The following is a 14,874-nucleotide window of genomic DNA, read 5'->3' as shown; positions in this document are numbered from 1 at the left end:
TGCAGCTCCACTGTGGTCAGTTACAACTTTACTGATTAGATCAAATTCTTTCCTGTATCTCCACATTTAGACATGTGGAAGTCTTATAACATAGAAAACAATGTGAAAAATAACTGTGTGGGTCTACTGATGCTGTGAGAGATCCATCAGGGATAACGTGGAAACTTTCTAGTGAATGTTATAACCTACAAACACATGGTTATGCAATATCACCTACTGTAAGCCTAACAAAAGGCTTTTTATTTAGGCTTAAAATAAGATCTCTAGCTTCTTCATTGTAGCATAATGTACCAAAATCTGAAAGCAGCATGTTACCTCAAGCAATCTAATGTTATATAATTTTCTTCCCTTCTTTGATACTGGTGCTTGTCTCAGATACCTGATATGGGTTCATCTTTTGGTGCAAGGCATTTAGAAACCAAAGAAATCAAAGCTAACAAGACTGTTCTAGTGCTCTGTGTAGTGCTGGTAACTTTGTTCTTAAATCAGTGACGGTTAATCTCAGATTTTGACAGACATCCCACAATGAGGGTTTGTGTCACCTAGCATAGGAAGATGACTTCTAACCATTTGTTACGAAGAAACTGTCAAAGCCAGGAAGTTACATGTTCCTTGCTGTGCTACATCTCTGGCTTTCCATTTAAATGGACAGCACTCTGGCAGGCAGCATCTCCTGAAAATTCAGTCTTATTATGAAAACTTTTTCAAGAATTTGGCCTTATTGGTGGCAAGATCTTGGAGAGCAATTTGTGGTGGCAAACTGATAGTTCTGGCATGTTATTATAGTTTGTCTTTTTTTTTATGTGACTTATGTTGTGTCGAGCTAAACTTTCCAAGCAGTGTTTGAAAGAGACAGAAGGGCTGTTTGTTTAGAACTGGCTCTGCAAGATACCTGTTTATATAAGGTTCCTATGCGCTGCAGTGACAAACTGAATTTCTCCACATAGGACCCTGAGTAATAGAATTGTATTTACTATTGTGACTGAAGAGGATGAATGCTGCTGTGGGAATCTTATTGGTTTGTTATGCCAGTGGCTGTATGTAGAGTGCTGTTTCTGCCATTCCTCTCTCAGGTTTGGTGCAATGCTGAAGAAGCTTCACAATATTATTCCCATACTTTCTAGACTTCCCATAGTCGTCTTCAAGAAATACAGCATGTTTAAACTTTCACATTCTTGCAACACAATAACAGCTTTTAAAGAGAGAGGAGCTAACTTAGTTCTATGGAAGGCTGTTTGTGTAGGGATACTGTTATAATTCAGCTGCAAGCTGAAAAGTCAGATGAGCAATCAGGTTTTAAAAAAAAGAGAAATCTTCCTTGCATGATATTTATATTACTATCTTACATATTCTTTCATGTCCACAGAACAGGTTTATTTACTCCAGATATGGCATTTGAAGCTATTGTTAAAAAGCAAATAGTCAAGCTGAAAGGACCTTGCTTAAAAAGTGTGGATCTGGTGATGCAAGAGTTAATCAACACTGTCAAGAAGTGCACTAAAAAGGTAACTTGCAGATAGATCCGGTAATGTAAGTAGAACATAATCATTATAGTAGCTAACACAAAGTCTTTCTTGCATTTTTGTTTATTATAAAAGATTGCTGAGCTTGTTTTATCTGCAGAGTAAGACTCTAAATAATTCTGCCAAACTCTAAACAAAGTAATGACGAAAATAGTAACCAATAGTAGCAAGTCCTGGAGCAGGACTGGGATGTGACATACTGAAATTGTTGAGAAACATCCTGTCTTTTTCTTTACATCCCTCTGAATAACACAACTTTGTGTACCAAAGAGGAGGTAAATGAACTATTTCTTAAAACAGGGTAGGCTAATCATCTTTTGGTGAAGATCATAGGGAAGTGCGGTAAGGATTCACCATGATATTCTGAGCTGAATTTGAAGGATATCACTTGAATTAGTTGCGCAGATTCTTTTCCTGTTGTTGGCTTTTGCATTTTACTGCAACACATTTTAAAGTACCATTATTGAGACGTAAAGATGTAAAATGTTGCCACAAGGTGGAGCCTTTAAAGAACAAGAAACTTGGAAATTACTTAGAACACTGCTCAGGAATTAGACACAGGACAAGAGAAAAACAAAGAGACATCTCACTTCCGGGCTGATAAACTGGTTTGTCAGTTGGTACTATAAGTTTTACCCAGCTCACTTTTTCTTGAGTAAGCACACTTGGAGCACATCATTTCTTCTAGAGTGAGCTCAATGTTTGAGTTGTATACAAGCTTTTGTTTTGCTTTTTTCTTTTAGTTTGTCTTCCAGACTATTCAAATGTGCATCTTATCGGTAGGAGTAGCTAAGCAGAATAGGTGAACAATTTAGAGACAAACATACAAACCAGATTTAAAAACTTGTTAATATTTTGTTGTTTATTTTGTCATAATAGACGAGAAAATAAGATAGTTGAGCATGGAAGCTCATCTCTCAAAGTTATATGATTTCTGAGCAGTCAAGTAAAATATGCCTTATCTAGAGCATGCTTTCCTCTTGGAATGGTTGATGGCTCGTGATTTAGCTGCTGAAGCTTAGTTACAGTGCTCTTGTACGTGTCCATTTAGAATCTGTGTGCTGAGGAAAATAACCTTTACCCAATGCCTTCTCATTATCTTCTGTGGAGTTTTGTGTCAGATGTAGGTGTATTCAAAGGATACACAACTAGTTAAGAGTGAAATGCTACACTGTAAGACTGTCAGCCCTTTCTAACTTGTTATCCCAGGTCTGTGTTTGGAGCCTTCCTGTACCTCTGAATGAGATTGGTTGGACTGTTGGAAGTGCTAAGATTTTGGTGATACAGTTGCTTTTATTCCTAACAGTTGTCTTTTCCTCGTTGTTCTATGGAGCAAAAACACAGGAAAAAAAAATCCAAGGGTTTAAGTCCCTACAGTTTCTCTGGAAGATCAACATTAATAGCAAGTAAGGCTTGCATTTGCCCAAGCATTTATAATACTTGCTTTCCCCCAAAAAAGAAAGTTGAAGTTCCTCTGTTTATATGCTACTGAAGCCCCTCTGCAGATATAAATTTCTATTATTTTTGCTTTTCAGTTGGCAACCTATCCAAGATTGTGTGAGGAAACAGAAAGAATTGTTGCTGGCTACATTCGTGAAAGAGAAGAAAAGACCAAGGATCAGGTGAGAATACATAGCAGTTCGATGTTTGAGGAAATGTGTGGAGGAAGGAAGTTATTACACGTGAAGTAAAATAACAAAAGATGTTTTTTGTAGCAGCAGGCTAAGCACTTGAGAATAGGTTAGAAATTGCTCTTCTACCACTGAGCTTTGACAGAAGAGACTAAATTGTTACAGAAAATCCTAATCTGGTCTTTCACGATGAAGTAGAAATAGCAAGCAAAGAAGCTGGAAGTAAAGTTCCAGCATCAAACGTCCTCCCTGTCAATGCCTGTGGGAAATGTGACCCAGGAGAGAGGCTGAAGTCCTGATTCTTAATGATTTTGTCTTCTCTAGTGACAGCTAAACAGCCTAATTTAGAGTAAGCCTTACATTCTTCTACTTTATGGTGAGGATCTGAGTCCTTTGTTATATGTTCATCATCATCTTCCTCCTTATTTGCTTCTTGTGTGCTTCTTAGAAATGAACACGTTCTTTTCACAGAGAAGTAATGGAAGATGAAAGGGTGATGAAAGAAAATGTGATCTGTTTGCTTTATTTTATCGCAATGACTGTAATTCTTCTGTCCCTCTTGATGAAATTCTAGGCATATTTTTCTGGGAATTACTATAAAATATAAAAGAAGAGTTAGTTAATCATTATCATAGATAACTCAGGATAGTTGGTGCCTTCAGGCAATCTCTAATGCTGTTTTCTCTTTCGTGTGAAAGTGGAACCAAGATACGCTTCTCTAAGTGCTCAGAGTTTCTTCTCATTTCCTCCTCCATTCTTTTTTTTCAGTTAATAATACTGATGATGAAGAGGAGGTGCTTTTGTCTCAGTGCCTGTGGTTGTGGGCGGAAAGATCTCCTGCTTGTTCCATGAGCTGACTGGGCATGGTCCAGCTCCAGAATTGCATTCAGGCTAATGCAGCTTTCTTCTTTATACCAGGCCCTAATGGCTCAGAAATAGCGTTATATGACTGGACATGCAGCCTCTGAGTGACAGTATCCAGTGAGCTCAAGACATGACTCAAGGGTACTGGGCCCCAGTGGCAGTACTGGCTTAAAGTAGTGTTAGCTTGTTCTTGTGCTACAGTGGGCAGAGCTGAGCAATTTTTCCCTGACTGTCTCTGGCCATGTTGACAGACTTGCTGAGGTGTGTAGTTAGAACCATTGGAACTGACCATTGAAGGCTATTGTGTGCTTTGAAAGGCAGTGTCTCCAATGTAAAGATGAAAAAGTGATCTCTCCTTGGAGTTCTAAAATCAGAAAGAAAAAGACCCTACCTTTTTAACTTTTCTAAAAGACAGAGATTGCTATTAAGTTGGTCATTTCTGGTAGTGATATTTTAAACTCACAGCTTTCAGTGTTTGTTAATCAGTACCATTCCAGATTCATGAATGTATAGCTTTTCTGACTATAGTTTTCCTTGAAGTATAGAATAAATAAATAAATAAAATGCAGAGAAATTTCTTTAAAGTATTTGTCACCCAACTAAGCGCTCCAAATCCAGGAAACTTTAAAGCTTAGGCTACATATGAGAAAATCTACTTGGAATCAAACAGGAATGATTGTCTGGGGAGTGCAGGGTGTGACAACAAGTATACTTGAGGAAGAGGCATTGAGCCGAGCTCCTAAGTAGTTCTGGGCTCTCGGCTGACTAGTTCTCTCCATGTGCAAGCTAGGTGAGCTGTGCAGCATATTCTGCGTCTTTACAATCGCAGAACAATTTAGGTGAAGTCTTAAATAATTTCTAAAAACATGTTGGGCTTGTGCTTGCTGGGTGACTCATCTGGTTTCTTCAAAATTTGGAAGAAGATACAAATGACTTAAAATCATTCTTCCCCCCCCCCCCTTCTTCATTATGTGTGTATACCTCGCAGTTTCCCAGAACAATGTACAAAATACCATCTTTCTGTATATGCCAAGAGTTGGTCAAATACGTCATTGTCACAGTCACGTCATTATTTATACTGTTAGCAGCTTATCATGAATAAATCAAAATTCTAGTGAGGTTATTTTTGGAGGTAAGAGGTGAACTCAAATCCCAGCTATCTTTTGCTCTGTGTGAGGCACTAAATGTCTTTTAGAAATGATGGAGAATTTGGGAGTGATACTACATTTATAGAGATGTGCAGAAATAACTCTACACTTAAAGGAGAATAAAAGGATCCAGGTGGAATTATTCTTACTGCTTAGGTGCTCGTAAGCACAGTAGTGTGATGCCTTGGTAGGACACAGTACAGCACATAGAAGTTAGGGCTTCTTACTGGAAAAAAACTAGATGAGTCGTCTTTGTTAGATAAAGAGAGCCTTGTATTCTAATGAAGTGGTCATTGTTTCAGTATTTTATAAAAGTAAAACTCATACTTTATTTTCACTGCTGAGGCTTATCCATCCAAGTATTGTACTTAAAGTCTGATAATGACATTTACTGATAAGTCAGTGCCTCAAAGGCATTGGTATGGCTAATGGCTAATTATGCAATTTTAAATTATTAGTTCTTCATATTGGTTATGAAGCTTTGGATGGGAGGGAGGAGAAGACACCGAAATCCTTTTCACGTTCAGCAGGATTCCACAAGAAGTGTTGGGACTTCTGTGATAGCAGTCCATTTCTTCTTTACTTCCTGCTGATGAGTGGAAATCTGAAAAGATGAAGGGAAAGCACGGTCATGGTTTCCATCAGTCTCATATCTGTTCAAGAAGCTGTCCAAGGGTGGAAGTGGGTTTTCTCCTATGTCTTATCAAATTCTTTGCCTAGATAGATTTTCAAGTTTGATTCAAATTTGGATCTAGAAGGACTAGCAAGAAATAAGTTGAAATATTTCTCTTCCACCATTTGTTCTGTTACTTGATTGACTAGCTTATTGCTTGAGCCTGGTGTGTGCATCAGAATGGCTGCTTAGTTCCTGGACCATAAATTTTGTGTCACAGATCTATCTTACCTATCACTTTTTTATGTAGTACCAGAAGCAAATGATGCCCTGATTTTATCAGGTTCCTTACTGGCTTGACTGAAACAGTCCAAGGAGAAAGGATTATGCCCAACTTGCAGAAACTTGTTACATGTTATTAAGCTCTTTCTGACAACATATAGTTGATCTTAATGAGGTGAGCAAAGGCCAAGTTAGTAAAAGTTATGTCTGCCAAGAGGAAAAAAAACAAGAGGGAAGCGTTAAGTTTTCCTGTAGTCTAGCTTGTTATACAAGGATATGAATAGAAGTGATATGATTTAGAAAATATTGTTGCTTTTTGCTTAAACAGTTATGAAAGAAATATTCAGAGAATATGGAGAAAATTGCAAGTCGATCTTTTCTCCCTTTTTCTCAGTCTCACTCTTCCACCTCACCCACCTTTTTTTGGTCTCCTGTCTCCCCTAATAGGTGCTGCTGCTGATTGATATCCAGGTTTCTTACATCAACACCAACCACGAAGACTTCATTGGCTTCGCAAAGTATGTACATATAGATACTTCTTTATAAAGACACTATTGGAGTGTTGTTTTTTTTTTTTTACTGAGTTTGACACAAGTCTTCTATTGTGATGATGGAGATTGAAGCAGCAAAATCCTAAACATGCAGGAGCATGCTCTTTCTCAGTATACACTTGTAGTGGATTCTTTACCCTAGTTCACAAGTCTGATTTCACTGAAGATTTTATCTTGATCTGGAATCACATCGATTTTAAGAGGGAGTTCTGGCAAAGCTGATGATGTATCATTTTAGGGACACAGAAATGTATATTATTTCTTTCATATTGTTGCTAATGCATGTTTTGGGAGCTGTGATTCCATTGGAAACAGTTGCTTGGAGCTATACATATAACTGAATTTTAAGTGTGCCTGCTGTTTGGCTGTGGAGAATAATAGCAGAATAAGCTCCAGAGCCTGATTTGACATGCTCCCTATTTAACTGAAAAGACTGTAAGAATATTCTCTGAAATGTTTTCCCTCAGCTCCCAGCAAGTCTTTTTTTTTTTTTTTTCTTCAGAGACTTCACACCTACTCTTTGACACTAGTATAAGTGTTAAAGATGTCTTTGCTTGTTGATGAATGTTTCTTCAGTCGTATTCATTTTCTAAAACAGTGTTTGGAATCATAACAGTTTTCACCTAAATGTGGTATTTGCAACAAATTTTGGCACCACCGTACGTGTTGTATTATGGCCTACTCTAGTTAGCACTGAAAAGGAAGGTCTACATCTTTGACAGCACGTCTTGAAGATTCAATACAGAATTCAAAAAGCTGAGAATGGAAAAGGCAAAGGGAGGCACTGTATGTGTTTGTCTTGAACAAGTTTCTCTGATATTGTTTTCAGGTCCTGGATATCTTTATCAGTTCTCTTGACAAATGACAGGATGTTGTAGGAATGGTAGCTGGCCTTCTAGAGGTCAAGACAACAACCTGCCTGCTATTTGCTTCACTTCATCCTCTTCTGGCAGGAAAAAGCCTGCTGAAAACGCTCTGTTATACAGTAATGGTGTGTGTTGTGACCTTGGGAAGTCACATAGAGAAACAATGTTGAGTTCAGACCAGTTTGCTCAGGGTTTTGTCCTGAGACTGTCCAGAAGAAAAACAGATTCTCCAGACTCTCTATGCAGTCTATCCCAATGACTGCCTCTCCTCACTGTAAAGGATGTTTCCTTATGTCAGATTGGAACCTCCTATGTTTTATGACCTTGGATTCTGGAGTGCCAGGTATATTTTGGGCTACTTCATGTCTCTCCCCTGGAAAAATCCTCTTCATGGATGCTGTTGCTAGGGCCTGTAGTTCAGTCTGTGGACATCACTGCTATATGTTTTTCCAAATAGTTGCAATGTCCTAGTTCAGTTTCTTGGCAAAACTTCTTCCTCTTTAGCCAACTGAAATCTGGAAATTCCCAGCCCCTGCGTGAGGGTCATGAGCAGATAACAAATGGCTCTTACTAGGTTTACTAGTAACTGTAAGTTTAAGCAAGTCTGTATGGGGGTTGAAATTGATGGCTAGGCAAGTATTTTTGTTGACTTGTGATCAACTGGAAGAGAACAGCTGGTTAACTAAGAAAAATTTAGAATGTAAAATTTATTTATGAGTTAAACAGTAGAAAATATAATCGTAATGTTGTTTTAGCAATTACGCTAAAACTTGAAAATGAAATTGTTTTGGAGGGAGCATGCAAACTTCTGCAGTATCTGAACATCCTGGAGCGTAGCTTCCTCAGATTTCCTACTGTTTCCCTCTGATTGCCGAGTCTCCTAGGCAGCTGCCTCCCGTGACTGCATTATTTCGTAAGTGTAAGTCCTGTGAACCTTCTTCATATGAATGAGATTTCAAGGCATTTCAAACTATTCTGCAGCATTGCAGGATTTATGGTGGTTACAGTGCAATGTGAATTGGCTTCAGAAAGTTTTAAGAGTGCCAATATTTAGAACAACTTTGTGTAATTACCAAGAAATGTATTTATTTTGGGGAAATCTTAGAATATTAATACTTGTCTCATTTAACAGAATGAATGGTAAAATATTGGGGTTGGTTGGTGTAAATCAAACGTAACTACATGCTTAAATCTGTATGAAGAGTAATTTGTATTTAGAACACTAAATGAAGAACCAATTGCTGAACTACTGCTAGAAGATGTGGATTTCCAAGTATGATATTAGCTGTCTATGTAATTGTCTTCCCTATGACAATGAACTGAAAGAGAAAAAACAGCAACAAACAAACACTGTAAGAATGGCAGTTAGGTTTTGTAAAGCTAAATTGTTGTTTGAGAAGCGCAGATGAGAACTGGTGAGGAATTATTGCTCTATTTTCTGTATCCAGGTTATTTAATTATAATTTGTGCACCAAAGTTGATACAGTAAAGATGATGCACTGGAAACACAAACGGTTATTTGACCAAAAATACTGAGAGCTAAGCCCAGCAAACAGACACATCGTCGTCGTGGATCTTCTCTCTGACAGTGTGTGGATTTCTGGTTTGATAGATTATGGCCCTAAAGGCACAATCAGAGTTGGGACAGAGCTGAGTTTTGACGCTTTAGCAATTCTTTGGATCAGTATCTCTGCATAAAATGATTTCAGCCTTGGGGCCTGTAGTTGTGATCTGAGCACATCTATCTTTCTTACTCATTCAGAGTAATGTTTGTAGCTATCTAATATCTGTGCTTTTTTCTGTCATTTAATCAATGCCTGCTGAAACAGTATAATGTAATCCAAAGAAAACTTGCTGTCACCAGTGACTGCTCTGGTGGTGGAGTAGCAGAAGCCTACTGTTAGAACGCTTGTTTCCTGTTTCCAGTAATATTGCAGTTGTATGGCCTACCGTGTAGAACCTACAAAATGCAGAGGCTCTTAAAATTAATGGCAACTTGTATATTTGAGAAAGGAATGCGTTTTGTTTCACGAACTGAGATTACCAGAGTTCAAGAATTAAGAAAAATATTTAAAATATGTTTTAATTTTCACTATGTTCTGTTCGTATAAGGTTCCAGGTTTCTGAACCAACTTCATGGCAGCTTCATCCATTGGTTAAATTTACACCCTCAAAGTGCATATAAATATTAGAATAATATTCAAAGCAAACTGTCAAGACAAAGCTATTAAGAAGCCTCCAGCCGGGGAGGATTTTGCTGTACTGCTCTAAATAGCAGAAATGGCTCACTTTTTGTCTCTTTTCTTTAGTATTTATTGAGGGTAATGTTTCCAAAATTACCCACAAGAGCCATAATTTCTCTGTGTCTTCAGTAACCTTTACCAGTGTAAGCAGAATGTTGTTGCAGAGGGAGGTGATTAGTAGGGGCTGCCTGTGCATCTCTATTCTGTGGTAAGCAGGCAAATATGGCAAATGTTCCTATACATATAAGTGGGTTGAAGAAAAAAAAAAAAAGCAAAAACAAAAAACCAAAAACAAAACAAAAAAAACCCACACAAACCAAACGAACCGTAGTTGAAAGATGCACATATAAGCAATGATTTTGCTGTGTTTCTTTGTTACGCTAGCTTTATGTACTGGAATCATGAGTAACTATTACTGCTAAAATCTGCTGCTCAGGAACTGGTTTAGTTTTTGAGTTTCTTCAGTATAATTTTTTTCCTCTGCTTTCCTTAGTGCCCAACAAAGAAGCAGTCAGGTTAACAAAAGTGCAGTGGGAAATCAGGTAGGCACCTTATCAGAGAATGGATAATGGCATGTGCAAGTTAATCCAAGCTGTCTGGTGTACTTGGCTGCATTTATCTTTTTGTGGATCTATAATTTACCATTTCTGCATGAAACACATAAAATGCATCATTATCTCTTGTTTCACTGAAGTTTTCAGAGCCATCTGAATTTCATTGTTACCATCATTAATTGTTTAAAAATCTGCTACTACTCGCCCTTCCGGTTGGTGCCTCCCCTCCCATGTCATTTAATGCATTGAGTCTTTCATGCTACACACGTGCATTTTTCCGTTAACTGCAAACTTGTGAATTTCAGAATCCAAAACGCTGGTGAGTACTTGCTTGCGTGTGCTTTGTCATACAGTTGTTTTTTCTTGTTCTCATATGTTCACAGCTTAATAGCATCGAAGGGGCAATTCAGCAAGCAAAAACAGACTTGCCTTTATCTCTGTTGAAAATTTTCAGTTAACTTCATGAACATGTTGACTGTGTACCATCATTTTCTCTTGACCTAAACAAAGACTAAGTGCTGATCTCAGTTAAATTAGCATTTTCACTGAGATTTGTTAATAAAATCAGCTGGCTGGTTTTATCCCATAATGATATGGAATTGATTCTGCAAGGTGCTAAGCGCTGCTGAGCTTTGCTTCTTTCTTTGCTTTTGTGTGGGCCAGAGGTGCTTGGCACTTCACAGGATCAGTCCTAGTTTTAATGTGAAATTAAAATAATGAAAATGCTGCTGAGGATTTCTGCTCACTTTGAGGGTTTTGCAAAGTCTTGAACAGGAAAAAAAAGTATTGTGGAAATAGTACACACTTCAATGGGTTTCTAAAATTCTACTAAAGAAAATGATCAGATTCTGTATAAATAATTACCCACGTTGAACGTCCTTCTGATGTATTCATGAGCAATGTGGTCAAAGGTGAAAGGCTAAAGTTCTGAAATGTGACCACTGAGTTTAGATCCCACAAGTTGTAAACCTGAGATTTCAGAAAGTCTCTTATTGTGATAAGAAGTTATAGGATTTTTTTGAAGACTCAGTTGTGTTTTGGGGGATGGTAAGCCCATCTCTTTCTCACACCAAGAAATTGGAAGTTATTCTATTGAGACATAGGCCAAAATAACTCAATTAACTTCTTGAATGTGATGGTCCCCCAGAGCCTGAGCGGTGTGAGTGACATTTTTGATGTAGTATATGGTTTGGACTAAAATGAAAAAAGTTGAAAGGTCTAAACACTGAAAAAGCTTCAAAGACTTGTCTCTCCCCTCTGAGGAGTGATTTCCTTCTTATCTAGCTGTGCCGGAACACGTGTCAAACACAACAACTGTCATCACCTTGGAGTGTCCCATAAAAGGAAAATCAGCCAGTTACTGACTCTTCAAAAATACACAAATGAAATGAATGATTTTTTAATTAAGTGAATGTTCTCTCTCTAAAGAAGTGAAGATGAAGCCGGGAGTTTTAAATTGTTTGTTGCAACTCAATTACTTATTGATATAAAGGGCTTTGCTGAACCTTTTATGTTAAAGATGATAAGCAGATGTTTGTAAGTTAATTGTTTGGGTTGAAAAGAATGAGAAATGTTTCTGAAATAAAACTTCATTTTTGCAATTTGCTATTTCAGGGAACCAATCTACCGCCTTCAAGGCAAATTGTACGAGCTAAGTTCTGTAAGCTTTATTGTTGCTTTTTCATTTAGCTTCTCAGAAGAAAAGTTTGTCTCTAACTCATTGAGTTTTTTTTAATACTTGCTACTAAACTACTTAATGTTAAGCTATTTTGTTTGTAACCCTTCCTCAATGAAGTATAACTGCAGTTCATCATTTAACTGCTACTAATGTGCTGTTACAAGTATGAACCTAGTATAACTTAAAATGTTATAGAAAACTTTGAATAAAATTAATATTTTTATAGTTTACCAAGTTTCTCAAACTAAAACGACTAATTGATGTTTATTATATAATTGGAAAGCAGTATTTATCTTATGTGAGTGCCTCTATTTATAGTAAACCTTTTTTATTTTTATTTTTTTTAAAGGGTGGGTGAATAACAGTTTTCAGTAACCAAAAAGAAAGTTTAGCTATTGTTTGAATGAACTTGCTGTTTATGGCTACAGGTACTGTTATTGGCATTTTGTTTGTTTATACAAACGAATTACCTCTCATAGAAAAAGTAGAAATATCTAAAGCCTTCTTAGTATTCTTCTCAAAGCTCCAGGAGGATCAGTGTATCATGGACAGGTTCCTTTCTAATCCTTCCATCTCACGAATAAATAAAAATGTGAATGCATTTAATATTACTAATTAGAATTAATTGTCTAAACAGCAGGCAATTTTATAACAAGGTACTCCTGGTTTGGTAATGGTTCGGTGTAAGATGTAAATCTCTACCATGTGCATTATCTGATAATATCTATGCTAAAAATATACACATTTTTCCAGTTCGGTGCCATATCGTTAAGCTGTATGTAGCCTTGTTTGAAATGTTACGTTGAGTAAAGAAAAAGGGGTTAGGCAACACTGACTCTAGCAGCAGCTGAATTGAATTTGTCAGGAGATCAAGATCATTAAGCTTTCCTGAATTTCTGGAGGGCTTATTTGCAATCACATTGCTTTTCTTTTTTGTTATATGCTTTGAACTGGTACAATGTAGATAGCTATTGACTGTCTCTGCGTATCTCAGAAATAAAATACGTTGGGCAATGTTGTATTTTAGGAGAAAAATGTAACGCCAATTCCTTCTAAGATGTTTTTGCTCCTTGTTCCTCTACTACTAATTTAACCTCTCATGCTCAATCTTTGGCCTTTCTTGTTTTTTCTTTTCTTTGCTACCGCCTGAGGTTTTGACCTGACTCCACAAAGTTTCTTTTTAAGCCGCAGGTTAGTTTGTCTTCTGATTTGCTTGAAGTAGTCAATACAGTGCTTGGTTTTTCGCAATACACTAACAAGATCTGGATCTTGGAGGCTGGTCTACTCTTAGCTGTTGTATTGTGCGTGTTGAGATTTGTTTTTGTTTAAAATTTCCCTTCTTGATAAACCTCAGAAAATGAGGGTATCGTGATCCGTGTGCCCCGTCAATATCACAGTGTGTGAGAATGCAAATTGCTCAAGTTATAGATAATTAAGTATCACTTATATAAAAATTCTGTTTTGTGTTTCTGCTTCCATGGTAAAATCTTCTGCTGTTCTCCAAATTGCCCATGTAATTGGAGAAGGGGATTAATGTCAGTGTCCAAGCGACGTGGAGATTTGGGTATGAAGGCTTTGTTTGACCCATCTCTTTTCCAACAATACGCTCATAATCCAATTCACTTTCTCTGAACGCAAGTAACATTCAGACCCTGGACTCAGCTATTGTGCTAATAAGTAGCTTTTTCCCTGGCAATGCCTTTTTACTCTTTTCTTTCTTTTTTGTTCTAATTAATCGTGTTTTGTTAACATAGTCTTGTCTTCAGATACACTTAAATCGTGTTACCTTGAATGACCCAGGAAAAAATGTATTTACAGGATTTTTTACAGCAACTGGATGGAAAAGGAAACATGTGCCACACTTAGTGAGGCGGTCACAGAAAATCCTGACAGGACGGTTCTGTTAAGACATGCCAATATTTCTGTGAAAGATTCGAAAGTGGAGCTCATGAACAGTAGCATAATGCTAAACTTTGAAATATCCTTCAATGAGTCATGCTGCTGTTGAATTTTCACCTTACTGGGAGTAGGGAAGTACTGCTGTTCCAAATTGTGCTTTCTGACACTAATTTTTAGGTTATCATTCTATTATGATTGATTTAATCACCTCAGTGTTTGAAGAATGACGTTTGGAAGCGTATTTCAGTTTTCTACTGCCAAGTGTTAGTAGACGCTATGGTTTTCTTTAAATTAGAGATGAGGACTTGGCCACTGGCTTTTTTTTTAAAGTAATGTGGTATATTGTCCAGTGATCTCAGGGAAATGATGTCATTTCAAGAGGCGTTCTGATGCTGAACACAGACAAGATGCATGATGTGATCCGTTTATATTCTATAATTTATGAAATTAGAGTGAAATACTGTATTAGTACAGTAGTACTAATTGTAGTGCAAGAATCTTTGTAGTTGGACCCAAAGGACCAATAGCTTGTGCTTCAGTAGTTCCTGCAGGTTGTTTTTTTCCTCAGTGTGCTTGTTACTTGGTAACGCATGCTGTGTCACAGCGATTACAAGATGAGGTAGAGCAGTGCTGGGACTTCTGTTATGTATTCAGCAGTATTTCTATGGAGTTACGTTACATAACTTCAGTAGTGAGCTATGTTAATTCAACAAAATGCTGTGTTGTATGGTTGCTCAAGTAGCCAGTCTCATGATTTTCACACTTGTATTTATGTCTGCCCAGCCAGTTTTCCTTGTCTAGCTTTAAATCATCTTTCAAATACTTCTTTTAAAGAAGTGGAGTGCTTGCCTAGTGTCTAATGTATTTCTTTCACAAATATCTTTTTTGATTCAATGGAATGAGTAAGACAAACAGCAATCCTTAAGAAGCGTTTAGTGTGTAAAATCCTGCTTTCCTGTTTAGCCTTGAAATGGTGGCGTATAAGAACAGATAATACTTGGGATTTATGCAGCAGAACTGTC

The 14,874-nt window shown here is 37.3% G+C and overlaps 1 protein-coding gene across 8 annotated transcripts in view; it reads left to right on the top strand.

Moving 5' to 3' along the window:
- Window positions 1-14,874, top strand: part of DNM3 (dynamin 3) — a 185,135-nt gene that overhangs the window by 32,355 nt on the left and 137,906 nt on the right. For 7 of the 8 annotated variants that reach the window (XR_002441227.1, XM_021405054.1, XM_021405056.1 and 4 more), the window contains exons 10-14: window positions 1,367-1,505; window positions 3,059-3,145; window positions 6,509-6,579; window positions 10,215-10,263; window positions 11,890-11,919. Coding sequence is in view for 6 of the 8 variants with exons in the window: in XM_021405054.1 (XP_021260729.1) it covers window positions 1,367-1,505; window positions 3,059-3,145; window positions 6,509-6,579; window positions 10,215-10,263; window positions 11,890-11,919 (376 nt within the window). In the remaining 2 variants the exon portion in view is untranslated. The remainder of the gene's footprint in view (window positions 1-1,366; window positions 1,506-3,058; window positions 3,146-6,508; window positions 6,580-10,214; window positions 10,264-11,889; window positions 11,920-14,874) is intronic. The other variant, XR_002441228.1, reaches the window with a different exon arrangement.

The sequence above is a fragment of the Numida meleagris genome, chromosome 7 (genome assembly GCF_002078875.1).
Source record: "Numida meleagris isolate 19003 breed g44 Domestic line chromosome 7, NumMel1.0, whole genome shotgun sequence".
Taxonomy (NCBI): Eukaryota; Metazoa; Chordata; class Aves; order Galliformes; family Numididae; genus Numida; species Numida meleagris.
The sequence above is the reverse complement of the archived record's forward strand: the minus strand, read 5'-3'. Positions and strand labels throughout refer to the sequence as shown.